This window comes from Clarias gariepinus, chromosome 20 (genome assembly GCF_024256425.1).
Source record: "Clarias gariepinus isolate MV-2021 ecotype Netherlands chromosome 20, CGAR_prim_01v2, whole genome shotgun sequence".
NCBI classification, from domain to species: Eukaryota; Metazoa; Chordata; class Actinopteri; order Siluriformes; family Clariidae; genus Clarias; species Clarias gariepinus.
Window position 1 is genome coordinate 29,539,344 of NC_071119.1, and position 23,783 is coordinate 29,563,126.

The 23,783-nt window shown below is 39.5% G+C and overlaps 2 protein-coding genes across 3 annotated transcripts; both read right to left on the minus strand.

The window, feature by feature from the left end:
• Positions 1–551: 551 nt before the first annotated feature.
• On the minus strand, positions 552–2,433 carry LOC128508737 (uncharacterized). Of its 2 annotated transcripts, XM_053480199.1 has the most exons (3): positions 2,101–2,433; positions 1,712–1,994; positions 552–1,618 (listed from the first exon to the last, which is right to left on the minus strand). In XM_053480199.1, the coding sequence occupies exons 1-3, from the start codon at positions 2,421–2,423 to the stop codon at positions 974–976; spliced, it is 1,251 nt and encodes a 416-aa protein (XP_053336174.1). In that variant the 5' UTR covers positions 2,424–2,433; the 3' UTR covers positions 552–973. The 2 variants fall into 2 exon arrangements, with proteins under 2 accessions (XP_053336174.1, XP_053336172.1); XM_053480197.1 differs by having other exon boundaries at positions 552–1,994.
• A 7,586-nt stretch (positions 2,434–10,019) lies between these two features.
• LOC128508482 (butyrophilin subfamily 2 member A2-like) lies at positions 10,020–14,038 on the minus strand. Its single transcript, XM_053479828.1, has 10 exons — positions 13,911–14,038; positions 13,215–13,271; positions 12,695–13,039; positions 12,433–12,591; positions 12,217–12,357; positions 12,019–12,111; positions 11,709–11,814; positions 11,086–11,150; positions 10,772–10,798; positions 10,020–10,682 (listed from the first exon to the last, which is right to left on the minus strand). The coding sequence occupies exons 1-10, from the start codon at positions 13,918–13,920 to the stop codon at positions 10,144–10,146; spliced, it is 1,542 nt and encodes a 513-aa protein (XP_053335803.1). The 5' UTR covers positions 13,921–14,038; the 3' UTR covers positions 10,020–10,143.
• Positions 14,039–23,783: the final 9,745 nt, after the last annotated feature.

A 23,783-nucleotide genomic window follows, 5' to 3' on the forward strand; every position in this document is an offset into this window, starting at 1 on the left:
ACTTCAAATTGATTGTGGTTGGAGAACCAGCATTCCACAGGCCACAATTGACAATCTGATAAACTCTATGCGAAGAAGATGTGTTGCACTGCATGAGGCAAATGGTGGTCACACCAGATACTGACCGGTTCTGAGTCCCCAGACCCCCAATAAAGCAAAAAACTGCACATTCCAGGGTGGCCTTTTATTGTGGGCAGTATAAGGTACACCTGTGCACTACTCATGATGTCAGATCAGCATCTTGATGTGGCACACCTGTGAGGTGGGATGGATTATCTCAGCAAAGCAGAAGTGCTCACTATCACACATTTAGACTGATTTGTGAACAATGTTTGAGAGAAATGGTAATATTGTGTATCTGGAATGAATTTTAGATCTTTAAGTCCATCTCATGAAAAATCGGAGCAGAAACAAAGGTGTTGCGTTTATATTTTTGTTAAGTGTATGATGTTGGCCTTTTGCAGCTATAACAGCTTTAACTCTTCTGTGAAGTCTTTCCACAAGGTTTAGAAGCATGTATGTAACTAATGTTACAGTTTTTTCTGATTGCTTAAGCACATTTTTTGTAACTATTGGCTATTTTTGCAAAACTCTACACACAAATAAGAAAACCTTTCACCCAATTATCAAAACATTTTAGTTCTCTTGCAAAAGAGTATACATCTTGTTTAACTCTACAAACCTTTGTAAAAATGGTATTTTTGTACCAAACAGTTAACACTAACCATCATATTTATAAGCACACAAAGTGCCAACTACACACTGATGGTATAAATAAAAAACACATCTGGCTTTTGCTTTCTCTGTGCACAAGGTAGGTGAATTTGAAGTAATACTTTTGACATAATTTTGTCATACAAACACACAAGGATTCAAATTTTACTTACTGTAAGTATGAATGTTTATTCATACATATCAAAACGAAGCACAAAAAAACATACAATTTCACTGAAAGAGAGAGAGAGAAAAAATATCAATCATGTCGTCTTTCTGGGTCCGGCCACAGAATTTCATCGACATCACAAGCAATGTCTTCTTGTCCAAGGCACCGTGGAAAATATCTTCTTGAGTGCCGTATCCAGGCCTGACATGATGCCTGGTCAATATCCTCACATGCCTCTTCCATTGCCTGTAAAAGAGCCATGCGCTGATGGGGATGACGGTCATAGACCTTCCAGCGCCAGGCAGAGAAGAATTCTTCGATTGGATTCAGGAATGGAGAATATGGGGGGAGGTTTAGTACAGTAAAGAGTTGGTGATCTGTGAACCAGTTGCGGACCAAAGCAGCCCTATGGAAGCTAACATTGTCCCATATGATAACATATCTCATCTGCTCTGCTCTCTGAACATTAGTGAGTGTATGATATAGGGTATCCAGGAATGTAATAATGTGTGCAGTGTTATATGGGCCCAGGATTGCATGATGGTGCACAACACCATTTTGACTCATAGCTGCACACATAGTTATATTACCACCACGCTGTCCTGGCACATTGATTATAGCACGTTGTCCAATAAGGTTCCTGCCACGTCTCCTTGTTTTAGTTAGGTTAAAACCTGCCTCATCTACATAAATCAGTTCATGACCCATGGCATCTGCCTCTAGCTCCATCACTCTCTGGAAAAGACAAAACAAATGCAGCACAGCAGGTTCATACACAGCACTACAGGATGGACTTCCACATTCAGTACCAATGATATTATAGCTTACCTGAACATATTCATATCGCAGTTGTTTTATGCGCTCACTGTTTCTTTCAAAAGGGACTCTGTAAATTTGTTTCATTCTTATTCTATTTCGTGCCAGTACACGAGATAATGCAGAGATGCTCACGTAGTTTATGTTTTGGAATGTGATGGTATCCTCTATTATGCGCTGCTGTATTTCTCGCAGCCTAATGGAATTATTGGCCAACACCATATTGACTATATGAGTCTCTTGTTCTTCAGTGAACATTCTTTGTCTGCCCCCAGATGCTGGATTTCTAGCAACTCTGTAAAGTAACAAATTCAGTTTTTACATGTCAAGTACTGTATTGTTTTTCATTAGGGTATGGTGCTACTAGAAAACTTACTGTAGTATGAAGTAACTGTACTAACCGATTCTCATTTCGAAATGTCCTTATGATACTTGCTACAGTGTAGCGGCTGAGGTTAGGCTGAACCCGTTGGCCAGCTTCCCTTAGGGTCATTCCATGGTTGATTACATGGTCTACTATTGTTGCTCTGATGTCATCAGGAATTCTGATTCTTCTTATCCTTCCTCCTTCCTCTTCACCTCCTTGTCCTCTTCCTCTAAATTCACCTCCTAGTCTTTGTCCTCCTCCTCTTCCACCTGCTCCTTCACGTCCTCGTCCTCTTCCTCTTCCTCGCCCTCCTCTAATTCTCACTCTTCTCAGTCTGCCCTCCATTGTTCTCCACATTGAAAGCTTACCTGTGGCTTAGTTATAGTGCTCAAGCTGATTGCAAAGTGAACTAATTATATAAAACTGTTTTCACATGTGCAGTGTGGTCAAACAGTTACACAAAAAGTGTAAAAAATGTCCATAAATGTGTATAGTTTTACTAGGAGTGTTCTGATAATTTGGAAATTGTGTGTAAAGTACTGAGTTGTGTTTACAGTTCTGCAAAAGGAGTGCTGTGGATTAGATTGTATTCATACATTTGCAAATTGTGTGTTATAAAAGTGCAAACTGTGTGCAAAGCAGTGTTTGTGCTTTTAATTTTGCAAACTCAGTGAATAGTTTTTCTACAACTATTAATAATTTTAGAAATTGTGCTACAGGAATCATTATTACTGTTTAAGCAATCAGAAAAAACTGTAATACATACTATGATTTAAAAAAGATAATGGCCCTGTGTAAAGGTTGTGCTGCAGCTAATAATGCCAATGACCTCATATTTTTTCACTAGAAGGGGCAGAGGTAGTTGTGTGATTTTTGGATGTTGGTATACTGATTGGAAGCTCACAGGTTCAAACCTGAGCACCACCAAAGCTGCCACCTGGACCTTGGAGCAAGGCTAATTTCAAATTCAAGTTCAAGTTCAAGTAGGCTTTATTGTCATTACAACCATATACAGTTAGTACACAGTGAAACGAAACAAGGTTCCTCCAGGACCAAGGTGCTACATGCAACATAAACTTACAACATAAATTAACAGAGACACTAAACTAGCTAACCAAGAGGCCTAGTTAACTGGCTAGCAGAGACAGGACAGAGAGACCTAACATAAATTACAACATAAATTAACAAAAACTAACTAGCTAAGTATAACTATTTTTACAGACAACATAAAGTGCACGTGCAAATGTGCAAACAAGAGCAACAACAAAGTGACAGTGCGCAACCACGACATAACAGAACATAAAATATGGTGTTGAGGTAGTGGGTAAACATAAACATTCCTTAAAACAGCAGCAAGAATTGAGGAATTAGTGCAAAAATTAGTCCAGTAATGATCATTGTGCAAAAGATAAACAGTGAAGCATTTACAGGTTGGTGTGTACGATAATTTGGTGGTGTAGGTCAGTGTGTCTGTGCTTGTGTTGATTAGTCAGTCCAGTCCCAATATTTTGAGGTAGTTGAGTTAAGCTGTGGGATAATGTTTGTGTTTGTGTGTGTGTGTGTGTGTGTGTGTGTGTGTGTGTGTGTGTGTGTGTGTGTGTGTTTGTGTTTATCAGTCCAGTCCCTTTTTGTTGAGGAGACGGATGGCTTGTGGAAAAAAGCTGTTGCACAGTCTGGATGTGAGGCCCGAATGCTTCGGTACCTTTTTCCAGATGGCAGGAGTGTGAAGTGTGTGTGAGATGGGTGTGTCCGATCAGCCACAATGCTGGTGGCTTTGCGGATGCAGCCTGTGGTGTAGATGTCTTCAATAGAGGGAAGAGAGACCCCGATGATCTTCTCCGCTGTCCTCACTATCCGCTGTAGGATCTTGCGGTCCGATATGGCACAATTCCCAAACCAGACAGTGATGCAGCCGCTCAGGATGCTCTCGATAGTTCCTCTATACTGTAGAAGGTCGTCAGGATCGGTGGTGGAAGCTGGGCCTTCCTCAGTCTTCTCAGAAAGAAGAGACACTGTTGGGCTTTCTTGTGTAGGGAGCTGGTGTTGAGGGACCAGCTGAGGTCCTTCTCTAGGTGGACACCCAGGAATTTGATGCTTTCGACAATTCCCACAGAGGAGCCATTGATGCCGTTAATTTATCAATTCAGTAATATTTTTCAGTTCTAAGATTGAAATGCCTTATGAACAAACGCTTACCAGTGCTTAATCAGTTGGTCCACATCTTTCACTAAATACCATAAGACATTTCAGGAGATACTCTCTTCATACATTCACCTCCAGGCTCTAGGCATGTAAGAACAAACATAGTATTGTTGGTTATGTTAGGCTTGTGAAGCGTGATCAAATGAACATGGCAGACAATGAAACCTGTATTCAGACAGCATTCACTAACCTGTGAAGTTAAACTAAAATGTTTTATTCTGCTAGTAATTTAGTGCGTCACAGCCAACTTAATTTGGATGCCTTGCTCAGCTCCTGTGGCTTCCATTCACAATATTACATTTGACACCAAGCTAATTTCTGCTTTTTTGAGCAAGTACATACCAGATCAAGAACTTGAAGATTAAGATTATATCTCTGGTCTTCTTTCTGACAATTCCTCCCTTGTTTCTAATTATATCAATTAATTTGTAGTGTTGCTTGTTCAAGGAAACTAGCAATCATGCTTGAAGTGGAGCAGTTAGAATTCTCAGAAATGATTTAAAAAAATAAAATAAAAGACTGAACAAAAAAACAAAAACGAAAAAATTGGACTGGCTTAAGTTCTTAGCAAATCTTAATTACAGTGTGTACAGAAAGAAAACCCACACACACACCTTTAAAATAACTGCATTTTGTTGCTTTGTAAGTGCTCACTACTGTTAATACAATAAACCCATGAACATAATTCGGTTATTAAACCCATGAACATAATTCAGTTTCGCAGGATAATTGAAATTATTTTCTAATATTATCAGATAATTCAACTACTAATTTTCAGTGCTTCGTTGTTTTCAGGGAGTTTATTTTAGGATATTTAGATTACACTGACATTTACTAAATTCACGGCAATTCTATTGTATCATTTCTATTTCAAAATTCATCCACATAATGCTTTTATTTGTGCATTCTGGGACTTAATTTCTGCAGAATGGGTAAAGTAATGCCCTGTCAAAAAAAGCTAATAAACTTTTAAACACTAAAGTGAGTAAGATTTCATCTTTACTTTTAAACTTCATGACGTAGTAATGGTTAACCTCAGCTTGTTGGTCTGTGTAAACACTAGCTGAAACTGGGACAGTGCTCCGCCCATTAATCCATTCTAATACTACTAAGCAAACTAGAAGTTTGTTTAATAAATGTATATATAAATAATTATTATTTATATTATTTATTATTTAAAATTTAATTTACATAGTTAATTTAATCGGTCGACTTGTGGACTTTTGTACTTTTACTTGTAGTAACGTTAAATCAACGTGTCAAATTGCTGCCAGTGTTTATATACTGATAACGTTAAAAACGTGTAATAAAGTGTTACCAGTATGTCAGGAACATGTGCTTATGCTCCGTTTCATACGAGGGAATATAGTTTCAGCGATATTACATTACTTACACGTTAGCAAGTCCAGAAGGTTTTAATCATAACTATAAGTTCACTACAAACATCACTCACTCCAAACTGGCCGTTCTATGTTTAGGTCACTTTCCTATTAATTTTTCACGGTACTTAAATATAATTTATTTCATGTTATTCGGCACAGCCGACTTAGCGTAGGTGTTTTTGAAAATAACCGCGTTAGTTAGCTAATGCTACTGTACGTACTGTAGGTAATAAGGGTGTTTTTAGCTACAGTAGCAAACACGGACACAAAACTCAATCTACAAAGTAGTTGTTCCTGACATAAATCATAAATTTGCTCATGGAAGAGATACATTTAACAAAGAAATGACATGAGTTTGCTTTCTTACCAGTTGTTTTCTTAAAAAAACGATTGCCGCCAGCAGAACGTGATTCAGTCCGCGATAATACTACGTCATGAGGTCACGTGACACGGCAAACTTTTGGTTTGAAGCAGAAATGTCCTTTGAGTGAACGGATACATTTAAGTTTAACCAGGAGCTGAAATGTTTGCTTCTAAGCAACGTAAAAATATCAGTTTCGTATAGGAAATAAAAAATTTTCATCAGAAACATACTTTGTACCAATGACAGCAGTTTAACTTCTTTCAGTGTGCCTCAGCCTATTTGTGTTATTACTCCATTCTGCCCTTGTGAGTAATAGTATAGTAATGATGTCGCTGCTGATTATCTGCTCTTGTGCTTTTGAAAAATAAATGTTATTTCTATAAACATTTAATAGTATGTTGTTTATTGCATATATGTATGGTTTGCAAAACTTGGAAGTTTTTTTGTAATAAACCACACAAAAATAACTCGTTGAATGAACATAATTAAATTATGGAAAGAATTTCCACCTGATTTAATGGCTTTCTTTCAGCTTTAAGCAATTTTGTTGGCACAACTTAATGTTCTTACTGTAAGTTCAGTCAAATTAATTTTATTAGCTTCATTTAACTTAGTTACTACAGCTGCGTCCAACATAATTTAATACTGTTAACATAAATGAATAGCGTTGGTACAACACATTTTTCAGTTGTAAATTAAGTTGATCTAACTCAAGTAAATTTAAATTTCAAGCCCTGATCAACAGAATTCTGTGAAGGAAGGAAGCATAAGACAAACGGGATAAAACGGAGATTTTTATTTTACACCAGCAGCAACTTACAAATGAAGTCTCAATTCGAAAAGATGTACAAAACATAAAACACCACAAATAAGAATTAATCATAGAAAAAAAAAAAAATTAAACACCAACAGAAGCGTTTTGTACTTTATAACTGTTCGTTATGACTTTTAAATATGACCGTTAGAGACGGTTGGTCAGGAAACTCCTGAAGTCAGATGCAGACAGGACACTTTCACTCACAAACTCCTGTGGAAAAATACAGAGATAGATTCAATTAAAATTCATGATACTTAATTTATCAAATGAACAATATTTATACTTTCTTCCTCTCGCTTTACAACTCATAAGAACAGACCGAAACCAGTTGTTATTATTATGTACAAAACACATATTAGAGTTTAGTACATGTAACAGGGAGCCATGTTCATTTTTTGAGTGCAGTATATCAAAGTAATTTAACTGTTTAATAGACATGCGTAGTTTTTTTGTAAAACATGAAAATAATAATAACTAAATAATGATATTTGTGAGGTATAATTAACCCAACATTCGAGTTAAATTGAACCAACATCTGGGTAGAACATTTGACCAATTTATGTGGTAGAATTAACCCAGCATTATAGTTACTGTAAATATGACCCAGCATGTAGTTAGTCCAATATTTGTTTTTTAACCCAGTATTTTTTAGGGTGCGGTGGTCAGGAAGTCCATCAAGACAAAAGGTTAATGTCTCAGACACCTGGACTACCAGACTTAATCTTCTTAGAATGTCACCATCTTTACCTCTAAATGTAAAACCCAATTTAGAGAACTCTTTCAGTTTATATACAGTACGATTACGTTAAAGCTAGATTAAACATTTTATAAATTTGTAATCCTACACACAGTTAAATATTTTATTTAATGACAAAGATGTACAGTACTTAATAACTGATTGTACTTGTAGTTATGTGTATAGAATGTTATTGTGTCCTTATTGAAACTAAATCTGACCCAAGTGTCTGATTACCATGAAACCCTGAACACACACACACACACACACACACACACACACACACACACACACACACACTCCAGTTTCTACCGGCACTGTCTGGACCAGGGGTTTGTACCGGAATAGAATAAATAACAAAAGACTAGTATGAAAGATTTTATACTACATGTTTTAGGGTAAATAATTTTCCCGCCCTTTTCTCTGTTGTGCTGAATGAGTTGTGTAATGAAGCGACATGACTTATCTGCAGTCCCACCTCACCTTTCACACACAACACAGGAGAGAATAAACAGCACTAAAGCATTCTCTTACCTGAAATCATGGCAGTAGGGAACACTGTGTGTCAGAAAGATTCACATCAACCAGGAAGAACTCAATCATCTGGAAAGTGTCCATTAAACTCCTACAGATCATCTACACTCACTGGGGGACGGAGTCCATCATAAACCTGCAGTATAAGTTTAACCACAACCAACTGTGTATGTGTGTGTGTGTGTGTGTGTGTAGGATTGGCACCCTGTCCAGCGTTACTCTGCCTCGTGCCCTAAGTCTCTGTGACCCTGTATACAGGATAAAGTGTTATAGACAATAAGTGAGAGTAAGTGAGTAAAAAATACTAACGTAGAACAATATGTAAATAAAAATAATAAAACTAGCCTCTGATGTAAAAAAAATATATATATTATTACCCTGTAATTACGTCCATCTACTGACATCTATACTGTAATATTTACTAAAAATATCAAACAATTACAAAAAATCAGTCAGTAAAAATGTTCAGTCAGGAGACGTTTATACTAAATTTACAGAAGGAGTCAGTGTTACCCATCAGAGGTGAAGCTGTAACTGTAAGTTCTACACATCTTCAGGACAGAGGAGTTTACACTTCAAGTTTCTCAGTAACATGACAGGCTGAGATTTTATCTTATTAACTTCAACAATAAAATGGTGAGGATGAGTGTTTATACTGTAGCTGTTATAATGTAACATAAGTGACAACACAAATCAACTCTTTTCACATGAATTATTAAGCTATTATATATATTTTATTGAGTTCAGCCTTTATTCCTCACATACACATTACTGCACAGTGAGATTTATTCTTAAATATTCCAGGTTCTTGTTAGTGGGCCGGAGTGAGAGGGTAGAATCAGCTATTATACGGCGACCCTGGGGCAGACAGGGGTAAGGGGCCTTGCTTAAGGGCCAAACAGCAGCACCCTGGCAGAGCTGGGGCTCGAACCACTGACCTTCTAATGAGTAACTCAGAGCCCTAACACCCTGAGCCACCAACGCCTCCAGAAGAGCACGGTGAGAGGCACTGAAGAAATGTAACTGTATTGCTGAGGTATAAGGGGAATGAAACAGCCAGGGACGTGCTAGTGTAAGGAAATCAGTTCTATAGTGATTACAGTAAGTCTGCTTCATCATACCTCAGTGTCACTCCTTACACACTGTATAACATCCTCTAAAAATTAAAGATGGACAATATCTCATACTCATATTTAGGCTCACAGTTTACATGAACAGTCATCGCATTAGCACATTAACACTGCAGTTATACCCAGTAAACTGGTGACTGGGTCATGGGGACACAAGCCTCACCCATTCCTGCGGGGACCAAAGACCCACCCGGTCTGATCAGACAGAAAAGACAATGCAGCACAGATAACTAAAAAAGTAAACACAGACAATGATATAAAGTCACCGGATCACCCAGTACACCACAAACCACCGTGCACGGGGCTCAGCATGCAAAGAACCCAAGACCCCCTGACCCCTGACCACACACCAGATTCCAGTCTGATCGAGTCCCCTGGGATACAGAGGACGAACAAGTCTGATAGATGCCCCGCCCACAACCCACAGCACCCAGAGGATCTGTTACTGATGTCCTGGTGCCAGACACCACAGCACACGAGGCCCTGCAGAGCCGCCAGAACTGCCCCGTCTGCACCAGGGGGACATAAACCCTCTGTGATTTTAATATTAAAGGGTTTGATGTTATGCTGTTCAGATCGTCTTGTGCTGGTGTTTATGTTTATACATGCAATAGCCAGATACCTTAATTAGACAAAACAAACAGTTACAGCAGTGTGTCTTTATTCATATCATTTGCATCACTTTAATTCAATTATTCACAAAGTTTAAGAAGCAAATCAGAACACAGACAGTAAAGAAGTGCCGACATTAACACACATGTCAGAGTAAAGGTGTGTGTTTACAGCTGTGAGGAAACACTTCAGTAAACAGAGATGGAAAATGTAATGAGTGTGTTATGTACAGTATGTATACACACTTTATATAAATACATTATAAACTCACATCATCATATTACAGATGTCTTTATTCTCCTAAATAATCCATACAGGATGATCGTCTCTGACTCCAGGGCTGATCAGAGGACGCAGTGATGTTCTGACGTCCACATTAGTGAAAGTGTAGATGTGTGAGTGTGTATTAATATTATAAAATGACAGTGTGTGTGTATCACAGTCTAAAAACACTCCCACTGCTGTCAGCTCTTTATTAACATCTGGGAGTGAAATCACTTCTGTTTGATCTCTGATATAAACTCCTTTATCTCCGCTCTCATAACAGAGAACCCAGAACCCATCCTGTGGTGTAAACGGGACGCTGTACTCTTTCTCAGCTTCATCACTCGGTGTCTTAGCTACACCAACAAACCAGGAGTGTTTTACTGTTTTCTGTGACTCTCTCAGTTTCACCTCCCAGTAATGTTTACCAGCCTGAAACCTCTCTTTACACAGAGTGAAGATTTTATAATCAGGATAGCCCCAGCCTGACTGACCGTACGCAGGATTTCTCTTCACTTCCTTTCCCTCGTATATTAGAGACTCTGGAGTTTCCTCTGGGTCGATGCTGATGTTCACTGCAGAAATAAATGAGATTTTTGTTATTATTATTTTACACTTCACACTTACAGGAATACAGTAATGTTCAACTGAATTTATTTCTCACCTTTGTATTGTTTCACTTGGTCTAAATCTGTTAGAAAAATAATAAATAACAGTAAAGTACAGTGATGAGTTTATAAAGTCAGAAAAAGGGAATAAACACAATTAGATATTTTAGCATCTATAAATGATAACGAGCAAACAAGAACACGCACACACGCGCACACACACTGGTGTTCCGGTTCCTTCTGAGTTAGTTCTATCTGTAGTGTAAGGTTTATTATTTTTATCCATAGACGTCTTCTGTGGTTTAGTTCATCTCACTTTATGTCTGTTCATCTACTGTTCCTTAAATATTTACAGTAATATGTAACTTACTGTAACTGATCTCTGACGTGGTGAGAGTGGGCGGTGATAGTGAGGAGTGACAGTGGGTTTTAAACCTATGTTTAAAATAATTTTGTATTAATCTCAATAATTAATTTGATATGTATGTGATGTTTAAATTTATTTCTAAAACAGATCTATACAGATCTTGAGAATAATAGTAATTTGCATAATGCACAGTTGATTTTTATTTAAAAGTTTTAAAACTTAAAGACATTAAACAATAATAAAACTGAAAGCTTTTATTTGCATTAACTATATTAGTATTCCGATGTTCTTCTGGAACTCCATTAATCTACACTCATGTATCTGTACCTGGAAGGTGTGTTTTATCCTCCAGTGTTTCAGGATTCTGATGTTCAGATGATTCCTGCTGACTGACCTCTGCTCTCACACACACTATAGAGAATTAATAGAACTTTGGAAAAACTACTATAGTTTAATTAGAATTCTATAAAACCTTCCAATTCACTGTTATTATAAATAAAACACTTAAATACAAAAAAGGTTCTTCAGTGGTTCCTTTGGGGTTTATTACATAATTAAGATCGCTAAGCTTACTGAAATAGTGGGAATGAGATTTAGTCAAGTGGATCGGTACGCTTTATACTGACCTGATAAAGACCTGATAAAGACCTGATAAAGACCTGATAAAGACCTGATAAAGACCTGCTCCAGCACTCATCTTCCAGCTCTTCTCTCTTTTACTATCTACAGAGACTGTATAGTTACAGTGTGACAAGACTTCCTGTATAGTCTATTGGACTCCATCAGGGGCTCAGTGATGCTCCATCAGGACGGCGTACTGTTACACTTAATACTGTTCTCATCTACATACATGTGTCTGTCTTAAAGAGCAACTTCTAGTTATCATCTGTTTTGTTTCCTGACTCATATATTATTAAGTCAATGTTTATATCCCACCTTTTTTACGTAGCACACAATACACTGCAATTCCGACGACACACAGCACCAGAAGAACGGGAATGATGATGATGATGTATCCAGTCAACGACTCTGCACACATAGACATCAACACAAAATAATCATCAGTCTTTTCTTCAGTTCCACCATGTACACATATCCTTACATATGGAAATGGTTTATTTCAGTAATAATTACCTGTGTCACGTGCAGGGACGTGTAACATTATTCTGTCTTCTTTTCTCTCCTGATCAGACAAACCCACAGAGCAGGAGATCCACTCAGACTCAGAGGGAGACACAATCAGCCACGAGCTCACATCTACAGTCCCTACAGAGTCTGAGGATAATAAAAAGTGCTTTGTTATTTCTGTTTTTAGGATCTTTAATGTAAGTGTAGATGAGTAGATCTTACTGTTGGTGAACGTGTCGTTACTGAGATGTTTCAGATCTCTCCCATCTTTATGTGTCCAGGTGATTGACGGCTCAGGAACCCAACCATGTGACTGACAGCTAACGTTCACCTGCCCTTCTCCTGCTTCACGTATGGAGAGAACAGGAGTGGATCCCACCACTGAGAGAGAGAGAGAGAGAGAGAGAGAGAATTAAACAGACAGACACACCATGAACATTTCTTTTTTTCTCTTTTTTTTATGAATTAATGCACTAAGTGTTACCTCTCAGTCTGAGGGTCACTGTGGCCTTCTCGTACCATATATCACTTTTTACATGACACACGTAGTCTCCTCTATCTGCCAGTGTCAGGTTCTCCAGTTTCACAGAGACGTCTCCTTTCTCCAGATCTCCTAACAGGAACACTCTGCCCTGGTACTGAACATCTACACGACTCTTCTGGATCTGTTTATTTTCATAGAGGAGCATTGGGGTGTCATACATATTGGGACGGTACCAGCGTACTTCCAGAGGTCGAACATCCATGTTGTTGGTGACAGCACAGTGCAGAGACACAGAGGAACCAAGGAGCCCTGAGACTGGAGACTCAACCTTCAGTGAAAATATTTCTGGAAGAAAGTTTAAACCACACATTAGACAACATTTAAATAAAATATCTGCTTATGAGCTTTAGAACAGTTAATAGACTCTGTGTGAGTATTTGTTAAAGGAGAGTAATTTCAAAATTCCTTGATTTGGTAACTTTTAAACAATGGTTAATAAGTAATGAATAATCCGACTGACCAGAAGAAGCCTGATGGCTGAGAGATAGAAACAGTAAAACCCATCTCAGTGGTCGAGCTGTAAAGAGAAGAAGAAGGAAACACATTTAATGTGTGAAAGAATCCACTGGAGCTCTGATATTATTTCTGTAAATTCACTTGGTTGGAGTTTGTATAAGATTTATCACTCACACTGCACTGTATGTATATTAAACATAATAGAGTCAGAGAAGTGAATATTAATAAATGACTATTTTCCTCCAGTTATTGTAAATGATGAAGTGAGATGTTCCCTGTTGTGTATATTACATTTAAACAGAAATTCATTGCTCTCTTTAAACACACTTCTATGTTCTGATAAATATGAGCCGTGGATCTAGTTTAAAATAAACTGCACATGTCAATGCAACAGTGTCACTTTGTTCCTATTTCTGTACCAAGAGCCTGATTACCGTAAAACCCTGTGTACAGCCGCACTCCAGTTTCTACACCTGCTGTCTGGATCAGAGGTTTCTACTGACATTTACACCATCAAGGGGGAAAAAAGGAGATTTTATTTCCATATGAAGTCATATTAGTGAGTGAAGTGTTTTTCCCGCCCTTTTCTCTGTTGTGCTGAATGAGTTGTGTAATGAAGCGACATGACTTATCTGCAGTCCCACCTCACCTTTCACACACAACACAGGAGAGAATAAACAGCACTAAAGCATTCTCTTACCTGAAATCATGGCAGTAGGGAACACTGTGTGTCAGAAAGATTCACATCAACCAGGAAGAACTCAATCATCTGGAAAGTGTCCATTAAACTCCTACAGATCATCTACACTCACTGGGGGACGGAGTGGGATTCGGCTTTCGCTTTCAGCTGATCATCTTACAACCATGTGTGGAATCACATTTAGTAACTTTCAGGGATCAGAGACCATGTGGGATTATATATTAAAAGTATAATTTAAAGATCTCTCCTCATGGAAAATGATCAGATCACAGATGTGTGGAAATTTTTCCTTCTTTTACATGAATCTCTTTCATTTTTTAGCATTTAATTCATGCAGTTCCATCCATTCCAAATGCATAACCAGATAGTTAATATGCAACATTTAATAATAAATTAATTACAAACTCAATCATAAAACATTTAATTTACATTTGTAACAAAATGTTCAGTTGCTACATGTATTAAACACATGACAGATTTTCTAAGTAAGTTTGCTCACTTACAAAGAAATGAAGGGTCTATAATTTTTATCATAGGTTTATGGTAAAGGATTAAGACAGAATATCAACCAAAAATCCAGAAAAAGAACATGATAGAAATTTTAAATTGAATTTTAAATTAATTAAGTTGCATTTCAATGAGGGAAATAAGTGTCATGAACGGGGTGTTGTGGCAGGTGTTGAACGCCGTGGGCGGAAGGAGCAGGCATAGAGGCAGAGGGGTGGTGTAACCAAAAAGAGTCTTTTAATAAGGAGTAAACACAAAGTATAAATAAAGATACAAACAAAGGAACAAACAAACTCAAACCATACTTAACTTTGTGCTAACAGGGGCTCTCTGGCAAGACACAGACAGGGGAACAAACACATAACTGGACACAAACGAGGCGTGGAGCTGAAACTGGACACACTAGAGAAGAACGGGAGACACTAGAGAAGAACGGGAGACACTAGAGAAGAACGGGAGACACTAGAGAAGAACGGGAGACACTAGAGAAGAACGGGAGACACGTAAAGACTAGAGACAAGAGACCAAGAGAGGGACGGGACGAGGGCTAAAGACATGGCAATCAGCTAGGCATGGCTTTTAGCTAAACATGGTTAAGCTAAGCTTAACCATGGCAGTCAGCTACACATACACCTAGCTAAGCATGTCTTTAGCCCCAACATGCACTAAGCTATACTTACCTAATAGCTTAAACACACTAGGGAATAGGGGCACAGAAACACAGACAAAGGATACCCAGTGGCTAGGCGAGGCAGCCCTCCAAGACTAAGCGAGGCGGCACTCACAAGCTAGTCGTTACTCCAAAGCCCGGAGGGACAGCACTCTAAACCTAGGCACACTGGGACACTAGGGGGAGAGGAAACACAGGACAGCTAGAGACACAGAGGGGCTATGGCTAGAAGCATGCTAGTACTGTAACTGTACTATAACTCAACATAGAATTTAGCTAATCATGCTCCTAGCCACACACACACCTAACTACTTACCTGCTCTAGCTAACCACAAGAACACAGGAGGACAGGACTGAATCAGCTCCACAAACACAGACACACAAAACATACACAGAGACATTGCCAATAAGAGAGCCCAAGTCAACACAACTAAAATCAAAGTACAAACTAAACATATAACAAAACAGAACAAAAAGCCCACACAAATGACAGAGGTGTTACCAAAAATGCTCGACCCAGTTTCCCAGTCTAAACAGCTATTTATAGATTGATTGATGGCTACCTCGGTTCAGGTGTGCACCCGCATCACCTGACCGAGGTGCCTGCTGGGAAACTGAGTCGGCCAACAAAAACTACAAAATAAAAACAGTGGCCTCTAGTGGAGGACCCTTACAATAAGTATTTGATCCCCAAGCAAAACATGACTTAGTACTTGGTAGAGAAACCCTTGCTGGATGCATTTTGATCCACTATTCTTTACAGATTTTCTCTAAATGTTTAAAGTTTTTTGGCTGTCGCTTGGCAACTCGAAGTTACACCTCTCTCCGTGAATTTTCTATTGGATTAAGGTCTGAAGACTGGCTAGACCACTCCATGACCTTAATGTGCTTATTCCTGAGCCACTCCTTAGTTGCCTTGGCAGTGTGTTTGGGGTCATTTTCATGCTGGAAGACCCATCCACAACCCATCTTCAGGAGGTTCTTATCCAAAATTGTACAACACATGGCCTCATCCATCGGCCCCTCAGTGCAGCCAAGTCAATCTGTACCTTTAGCAGAGAAACAGACCCAAAGCGTAATGTTTCCACCTCCGTGCTTGACTGTAGGGACTGTGGTGTTCTTAGTGTCACAGTCAGCATTTTTCTTCCTCCGAAAACAGCAAGTCGAGTTGATGACAAAGAGCTCAATTATGGTCTCATCTGACCACTGCAGTTTATCCCAATCTTTCTCTGTTCATTGGCAAACCTCAGACGGGTCTGTACATGTGTCTTCTTGAGGAGGGGAAGCCTTGTTGTGCTGAAGGATTTCAATCCATGCAGGCGTATTGTGTCACCAATGGTTTGTTTGGTGACTGTGCCCCCAACTGCCTTGAGATCATTCACAAGCTCCTCCCGTGTAGTCCTGGGCTGGTCCCTCATTTTTCTCATGATTATTCTTACTCCATGTGGTGAAATCTTGCATATAGGGCCATTAATGGTTACTTTGTATTTCATCCATTTGTAAATCATTTCTTTGTAAGTGGGCAAACTTATAAAATCTGTAGGGGATTAAATACTTATTTCCCCCATTGTAATCTTTTATAAACACGAAGTGCTTCGGGATTTTTATAATAATAATGATCATGTTTTTTGTTGTTTGTGTCCAGCATTAAATAATTATTTTATCCATTATTTGACCAGAGCTGGAAATAAAAGCTGGAATGTGATTGTGAATTTATCCCTCTTCTCACCTTTCATGTGTGTGAAGTTATTGAACCGGTTTTGCACGGAGAGATTGTGTATGTCCGCGTGCGCGTCTCATACAGTAGGTGTGTATACATGGAGAGTTTGTGTGTACGTCTCATATGTGACATTCATATGAAATGCAATTCTTGATACAATTCTTGATAATTGTTAATAAGTGTATGTTGTTAAAGTATTTGTAGAAATATAATGTAAATTAAGGATGTCTTGAAACATAATCCGGTAACTCTATTTATTTGAACACTGTAAAGGTGTTAATGTTTCGTACATTTCTTTATTCGTCCTTTCCGTTTGTGTTTAGGTTTCACTGTTTTTCATATACATACAACGTAAGCACAACAGTGTTCTGGAAGCGTTATTAAATATTAAATAAGAAAAATACACAATTCAGTGAATACTGCACATACATATCCATATACAGTATCTATATATCTATACATATATATCTATAGAAAGCTTAAAGTGTCGACTTTTAAACGAAGCAAGCTCAATTGTTACACTTGTCTCTGGTCTAGGGTCAGAGAGGAGGTAACAAAGAAATCGACAAAAGCAAACTCTTAGGGAAAAAAATAACAATATCAAACAAATTAACTGTTTCTCCCCAGTCCCAGCACTCCAGCAAAAGACCACACTAACTTGGAGTAGGCAGGAGAGAGTGCTTCACACAAAGTCTCCAGCTTTATTTCCAAAGTCTCTTCTTCAGTAGCCAATCAGGAATCAGGACAAGCCAATGGTGGATGATGGCAATTACCAACAGCTGAACTTCATTAAGCTTTGCAGTAAGGTGGACGAGAGAAAAGAGAATGAGAGAGAAAACCAAAACACGGCAAAACTCAGATTACATATACACACAATATTACAAATAAAAATAATTACGTCTTGGAACGTAACACCCCCATCACCAAATTTACAACTTATGGCTTGTAAATACTTTTCAGTGTATCGTAATGCAAAGTAACTTCTCAATCACCATCACACTCACAGGCCCTAGAGAGTGCATCCGCCACCACATTCTCTGAACCCTTCTTGTGTTGAATGTCTATGTTATATTCTTGTAGGAAAAGTGACCAGCGCATCAAACGCTGATTAAGGTTGCACATACGAGAGAGAAAAATCAGAGGGTTATGGTCAGTATAGACAAGAGGCATACAACTTCCACCCACATAAACCTTAAAATGTTTGAGAGCCAACACCAAGGCAAGGGCCTCTTTTTCAATTGTACTGTAGTTCCGTTGATTCTTGGAGAACTTCTTGGAGAAGTAACAGACAGGATGGTCCATTCCTGCACAATCACTCAGTCTGTCAAATACCCTCTCTAAGTTGTTTAGGTGGCCTTCCCAATCATGTGAGTAGACCACAATGTCATCCAAATAAGCGTCACAGCCACCCAACCCGGACAAAACTTTCTGCATAAGCCTTTGGAAGGTGGCTGGGGCATTCCGCATCCCAAACGCCATACAGTTGTATTGGAGGAAGTTATCCGGGGTGACAAATGCAGAGATTTCACACGCACGTGCAGTTAGAGGGACCTGCCAATAACCTTTTAATAGGTCTAACTTTGTCACAAACTTTGAAGCACCAACCTTATCCACGCAATCTTCCATTCTGGGTAAGGGAAAGGAATCAGGCTTGGTGACACTGTTTACCTTCCTATAATCAGTGCAAAAACGAAAAGTGGAATCAGGCTTTGGGACTAGCAGGCATGGTGAACTCCAAGGACTTTGGCTGTGTACCGCAAGGTGATTTTGGAGCAAGTAATCAACCTCAGACTTCATGATCTCCCGCTTTACAGGATTTACTCTGTACGGGTGTTGTTTGATAGGGAGAGAGTTACCTACGTCAATATCATGAAACAACATTGTTGTTCTTCCTGGAACATCAGAGAACAATGCCGGATAGCTTTGTATCAGCTTCACAACATCTTTCAGCTGATCTTTGGGCAAGTAGGACAAATGCGAGTATATATTACCTAAAATAGCAGAATTGTTCAGACGCACACCAGGAGACTGAGGTTCTTCCAGTATCACATCTCCACCAACAGGAACACAGTCTACTGTAACACAGGGTTTACACTGAGACACAGAGATTGCAGAGGCAGGCACTTCACGTACAACATAGGGCTTTAACATGTTAATATGACATACCCTCTTCTTACGCCTGCGCTCGGGAGTAGCTACAACGTAATCGGTTTCACTAAGTTTCTGTTCAATAACATAAGGCCCTGAAAATTTAGCTTGTAGTGGTGAGCCAGGAACAGGGAGAAGGACAAGAACAGATTCACCCGGCTGAAAACTGCGCTGCACTGTTTTTCTGTCGAAGCGTGTTTTCATTTTAGACTGTGACACTGAAAGATGAGACCTAGCCAGATTGCAAGCATTATGTAAACGTTCACGGAAGGAACTTACATAGTCTAGAACAGAAATGGGTGTACTCTCTTTACCCTTTAACTGCTCCTTTAACAACTTCAAGGGGCCACGAACTGTGTGAGCAAACACAAGCTCAGCAGGACTAAACCCAAGTGACTCTTGTACAGATTCTCTGACGGCAAACATAAGTAATGGCAAACCATCTACCCAGTCTCTTCCAGTCTCACTACAGAAGGTGCGAAGCAAAGTTTTCAGGGTCTGATGAAAGCGCTCCAGTACGCCCTGCGACTCTGGATGGTAGGCACTAGACATCTTGTGCGATACTCCCAACTCTTTTAACATTTGCCCAAACACCTTAGAGGTGAAATTTGACCCCTGGTCGGTTTGAATAACTCTGGGCAGGCCAAATGTGGTGCAAAACTTCACAATCTCCTTTAGTACTACCTGTGCTTTTAATGTGCGGAGTGGTATGGCTTCAGGGTAACGGGTAGCAGCACACATAATTGTCAAAATATACTGGTGCCCATGTTTCGACTTAGGGAGGGGACCTACACAGTCAATCACCAGCCTTTCAAAAGGCTCCCCAATAACAGGAATCGGGTGAAGCGGGGCCTTTGGAATAGTTTGGTTGGGCTTTCCAGCACGTTGACAGATGTCACATGATCGACAAAACCGGGAAACCTCAGTTTTTACTCCAGGCCAGAAGAAATGTTTTACAATTCGTTGAAACGTTTTTGTGACACCCAGGTGTCCAGCAAGAACATTTTCGTGTGCCAACTTCAACACATGAGATCGGTAACTGGAAGGCAAAACAATTTGAAATACGGTTTGCCAGTCATCACCTTCTTTTGGCTGCCACTTGCGCATCAGAATTCCATCGTCCAAAAATATCCCACCTTTGCCAACGAATGGTTACGACTGGCCTCAGCAGCATTACGACAGTTTGTCAGTGTTGGGTCTAACTTCTGGGCAGCACCCAGATGTTCCTTACCCACAAGGGACTCACTTTCAAAAGGAAGCATGGAATTCTCCGCAGGGACCACATCATTCTCAATAGACAGTCTGCACTCTACCTGCTTAAGTGGCACATTCAGAAAAGAATCAGACAAATCAACAACATCTTGAAAACTTTTTGACTGCGACCGTGTAACAGCACAGGCTGGAAAAGCTAGAGGAAACATGACAGAGAGATCAGGGACATCGAAGGCTACAGGCTTGCTTACCACTAACGGACTGGGAAAAACTGCACCACCAGCAAGGTCATTTCCCAGTATTATGCTGACATTATCAACGGGCAATTTCTTACAGACACCCATTTGGACTAAGCCTGTAACCAGGTCTGACTTTATTTTGAGGGTGTGTAGTGGAATGCTAATGCAGCCCATCTCAATACCACGTACCAGAGCATTTGCTCCTGCATATGATGCATCAGAAAAAGGCAAAACATCCTCCAACACGAGGGACTGGGCCGACCCAGTGTCCCTTAAAATCTGTACGCACCTATCTGCAGAGTCTCCTGCCAGTGACACATAACCTGATAGTAGAAAAGGACTATAGGAGGAAGTGTCAACCGTGAACGAATCAAGAACAGCTTGTACAGCCGCAACGCTTTTAGGTTTTGTGTACGTGGCCTTTTGCTTCCACGCCTTACAATCAGAAATCATATGACCAGGATCAAGGCAGTAGAAACAAACCCTCCTTTTCTCTGTGCCCTTCAAAACAGACTTCCCACCACCACCAGACATACTGACATTAGCTTTAGGCACAATGCGAGCGACAGTTTCTGTAACGAGAGGAGTTTTAGACGGACGCACAGAGGAGAAGACAGTTCGGTGAGTAAGTGCAAATTCGTCTGCAAGCACTGCCGCATCAGTAAGCTTTAATACTTTTTGTTCATTTAGATGGACAACAACGTTTTCCGGTAAGCAAGTTTTAAAATCTTCAAGTAAAATTAACTCCTGCAATTCTTCATACGTGGTAACCTTACTAGCAAGACACCACTTCTCAAAGAGAGTTTTTTTTTCTCTTGCGAACTCCACATGTGTTTGTTTGGCTTGCTTTAAACACGCTCGAAACTTTTGTCGATAGGCTTCTGGGACTAACTCGTATGCCCTCAACACGACTGCTTTCACAGCATCATAGTCCAATGACTCCTCAATTGGTAAGGCAGCACATACCTCCTGTGCCTTGCCAACAAGGTTACACTGCAGCAATAAGGCCCACATGTCCTTTGGCCAATTTAATTTCGCGGCAACACGCTCAAAAGCAACAAAATAGGAGTCTACCTCAGACTCACGAAACGGTGGCACTAACTTGACATATTTGCTAACATCAAACTCAGACCCTGATGCCACACCATCACCAGAAGAGGGCGGCCTCACACGAGGCACCGGAATTGGGCGACTACGCAGCGTTTGCACCTCTAACTCAAGCTTGCGCAATTTAATATCACGATCAGCTTGAATTTCAAGAGCTTTCAGCCGAAGCACTTGTGTCTCATACTCCTGCTTCTTTAACGCAAGATCAAGCTCTTTTAATTTCAAAGCTACCTGAGGATCTACAGAAGCTACACTTTTACCGCTAGTAACCGAATTTGAGTCACTTTCTGCGCCAACATCTGCCTCATCCCTTTGCTCTAATGTTTGTTCTGGAAAGATGCCAGCCTCTACCAACTTAATATATATCTTATTTTTAATTGCGTGTTTCCGTGCACTTCTAAAAACTGAAATGTTGTAAAAATCTGCTATTAACAGGAGATCTACTTTTCGACAATTATTAAATTCTTCAAAAGAAGGAGACAGAGTAAACTTTAATAAGTCGAAGTCCATATTTTCACTAATATAGGAATCCCTTACCTACCAAAGTTTAAAGCAGCCAAACAAACTTTGTATTTTAAACAATAAGGGAAAAAAACTTTTGTGATTTTGTAATAAAGAAAAATCACAATGCGGACGAGCCCCCAATTGTTACACTTGTCTCTGGTCTAGGGTCAGAGAGGAGGTAACAAAGAAATCGACAAAAGCAAACTCTTAGGGAAAAAAAAAAACAATATCAAACAAATTAACTGTTTCTCCCCAGTCCCAGCACTCCAGCAAAAGACCACACTAACTTGGTAATTAACAAAAGAGAGTTTTATTTAAGAAGTTCAATGATGAAGGGGAGCGAATCATACTTCAGGAGGGGAACCAGGCCAAAATAACAAACATAACAGAGCTGACTTAACAGAGGGACACTATCTAGTCTCACAAAGAAATTAAAACAAACAACAGAAGTCTTACCTTACTCCCTTTCTAACCAAAAACAGGAGAAAACTTGGGTCAAAAATAAATGGCGTCCACCTCCCTACTGCTCCAACAAAGTAAACCAGTTTAATATTATAAAGAGAAGTCTTAGATTTTTGGCAATCTTTGGTAAGGTCATACAGAGTGAAATTACAACAAGGACACTGCAACACCTCTGGAAGTCCCAACGCAGGGGAACACACACACACAACAAACCAACCACTAGCACGCACACTAAGCTCAGGGGCAGGAGAAGAAACAGTCTCTGGTGGCGGGGCAGCACAGAGTAGGCAGGAGAGAGCGCTTCACACAAAGTCTCCAGCTTTATTTTCAGAGTCTCTTCTTCAGTAGCCAATCAGGAATCAGGACAAGCCAATGGTGGATGATGGCAATTACCAACAGCTGAACTTCATTAAGCTTTGCAGTAAGGTGGACGAGAGAAAAGAGAATGAGAGAGAAAACCAAAACACGGCAAAACTCAGATTACATATACACACAATATTACAAATAAAAATAATTACGTCTTGGAACGTAACACAATCGAAAATAAATATTCTCAGTTAATGTAATCATTGTAATGAAAGACATGGAAAGTTTCCTCATTATAACATGCCTTGTATTGTTTTTAATCGTCGCTCGATACACAACCCATCATTTTTTTATGCTATGTTACAAATGAAAAATACAAATGGAATCATTTTATTTATTTATTTTATTTATATAAAATCTAAAATTAAAACATTGTAGAGAAATAAAAAATTTTACGGGGGTCAGTGGTTAAGGCATTGGACTACGGTTCGAAAGATCCCAGGTTCAAACCCCACAACCACCAAGTTTCACCAAGTGAAATTTGAATTTAAACTGTCTTCCATGATGGCACCGGTGAGGTCGGCTGGCGTCACGATAGCTCCGACCTACTTTTCTTTGTTTTTGTATTTTAAGGTAATTTCCAGTAACTTGAATTTATCACCATTGAGTACATTAAGTATGATAGAGATACTCTTATTTCTATTGGTATACAATGTACTCACAATTCAACATTTTTAAGTCCAGATCCGAGCTGGCCGAGCGAGATCCTGAAGATGAACAACCCGAAACGGCGGCCCCGAGGCAAATGAGCCGGCGTCAGGAACAGGCTGAGAGCTCGTGCACACTGCACATCTCTGCCTAGCATCCTGCTCGCCAACGTTCAGTCACTGGAGAACAAACTCGATGACCTCTTTTTTTTTAGGTCCACTGCTTTTTTCCCTTTACATGCTTCCTCTGGGCAACATAATCCGTAAGCATGGTATTAGTTTTCATTGTTA

Coding starts and splice junctions, on each gene's coding strand:
- LOC128508737 (XM_053480197.1), bottom strand. CDS start 2,423: ATGTGGAGAACAATGGAGGGCAGACTGAGAAGAGTGAGAATTAGAGGA. Junction 1,995..2,100: donor ACATTTCGAAATGAGAATCG/GTTAGTACAGTT, acceptor GTTACTTTACAG/AGTTGCTAGAAATCCAGCAT.
- LOC128508482 (XM_053479828.1), bottom strand. Junction 12,358..12,432: donor TAACGACACGTTCACCAACA/GTAAGATCTACT, acceptor TATTATCCTCAG/ACTCTGTAGGGACTGTAGAT. Junction 10,683..10,771: donor CCAAGTGAAACAATACAAAG/GTGAGAAATAAA, acceptor TTATTTCTGCAG/TGAACATCAGCATCGACCCA.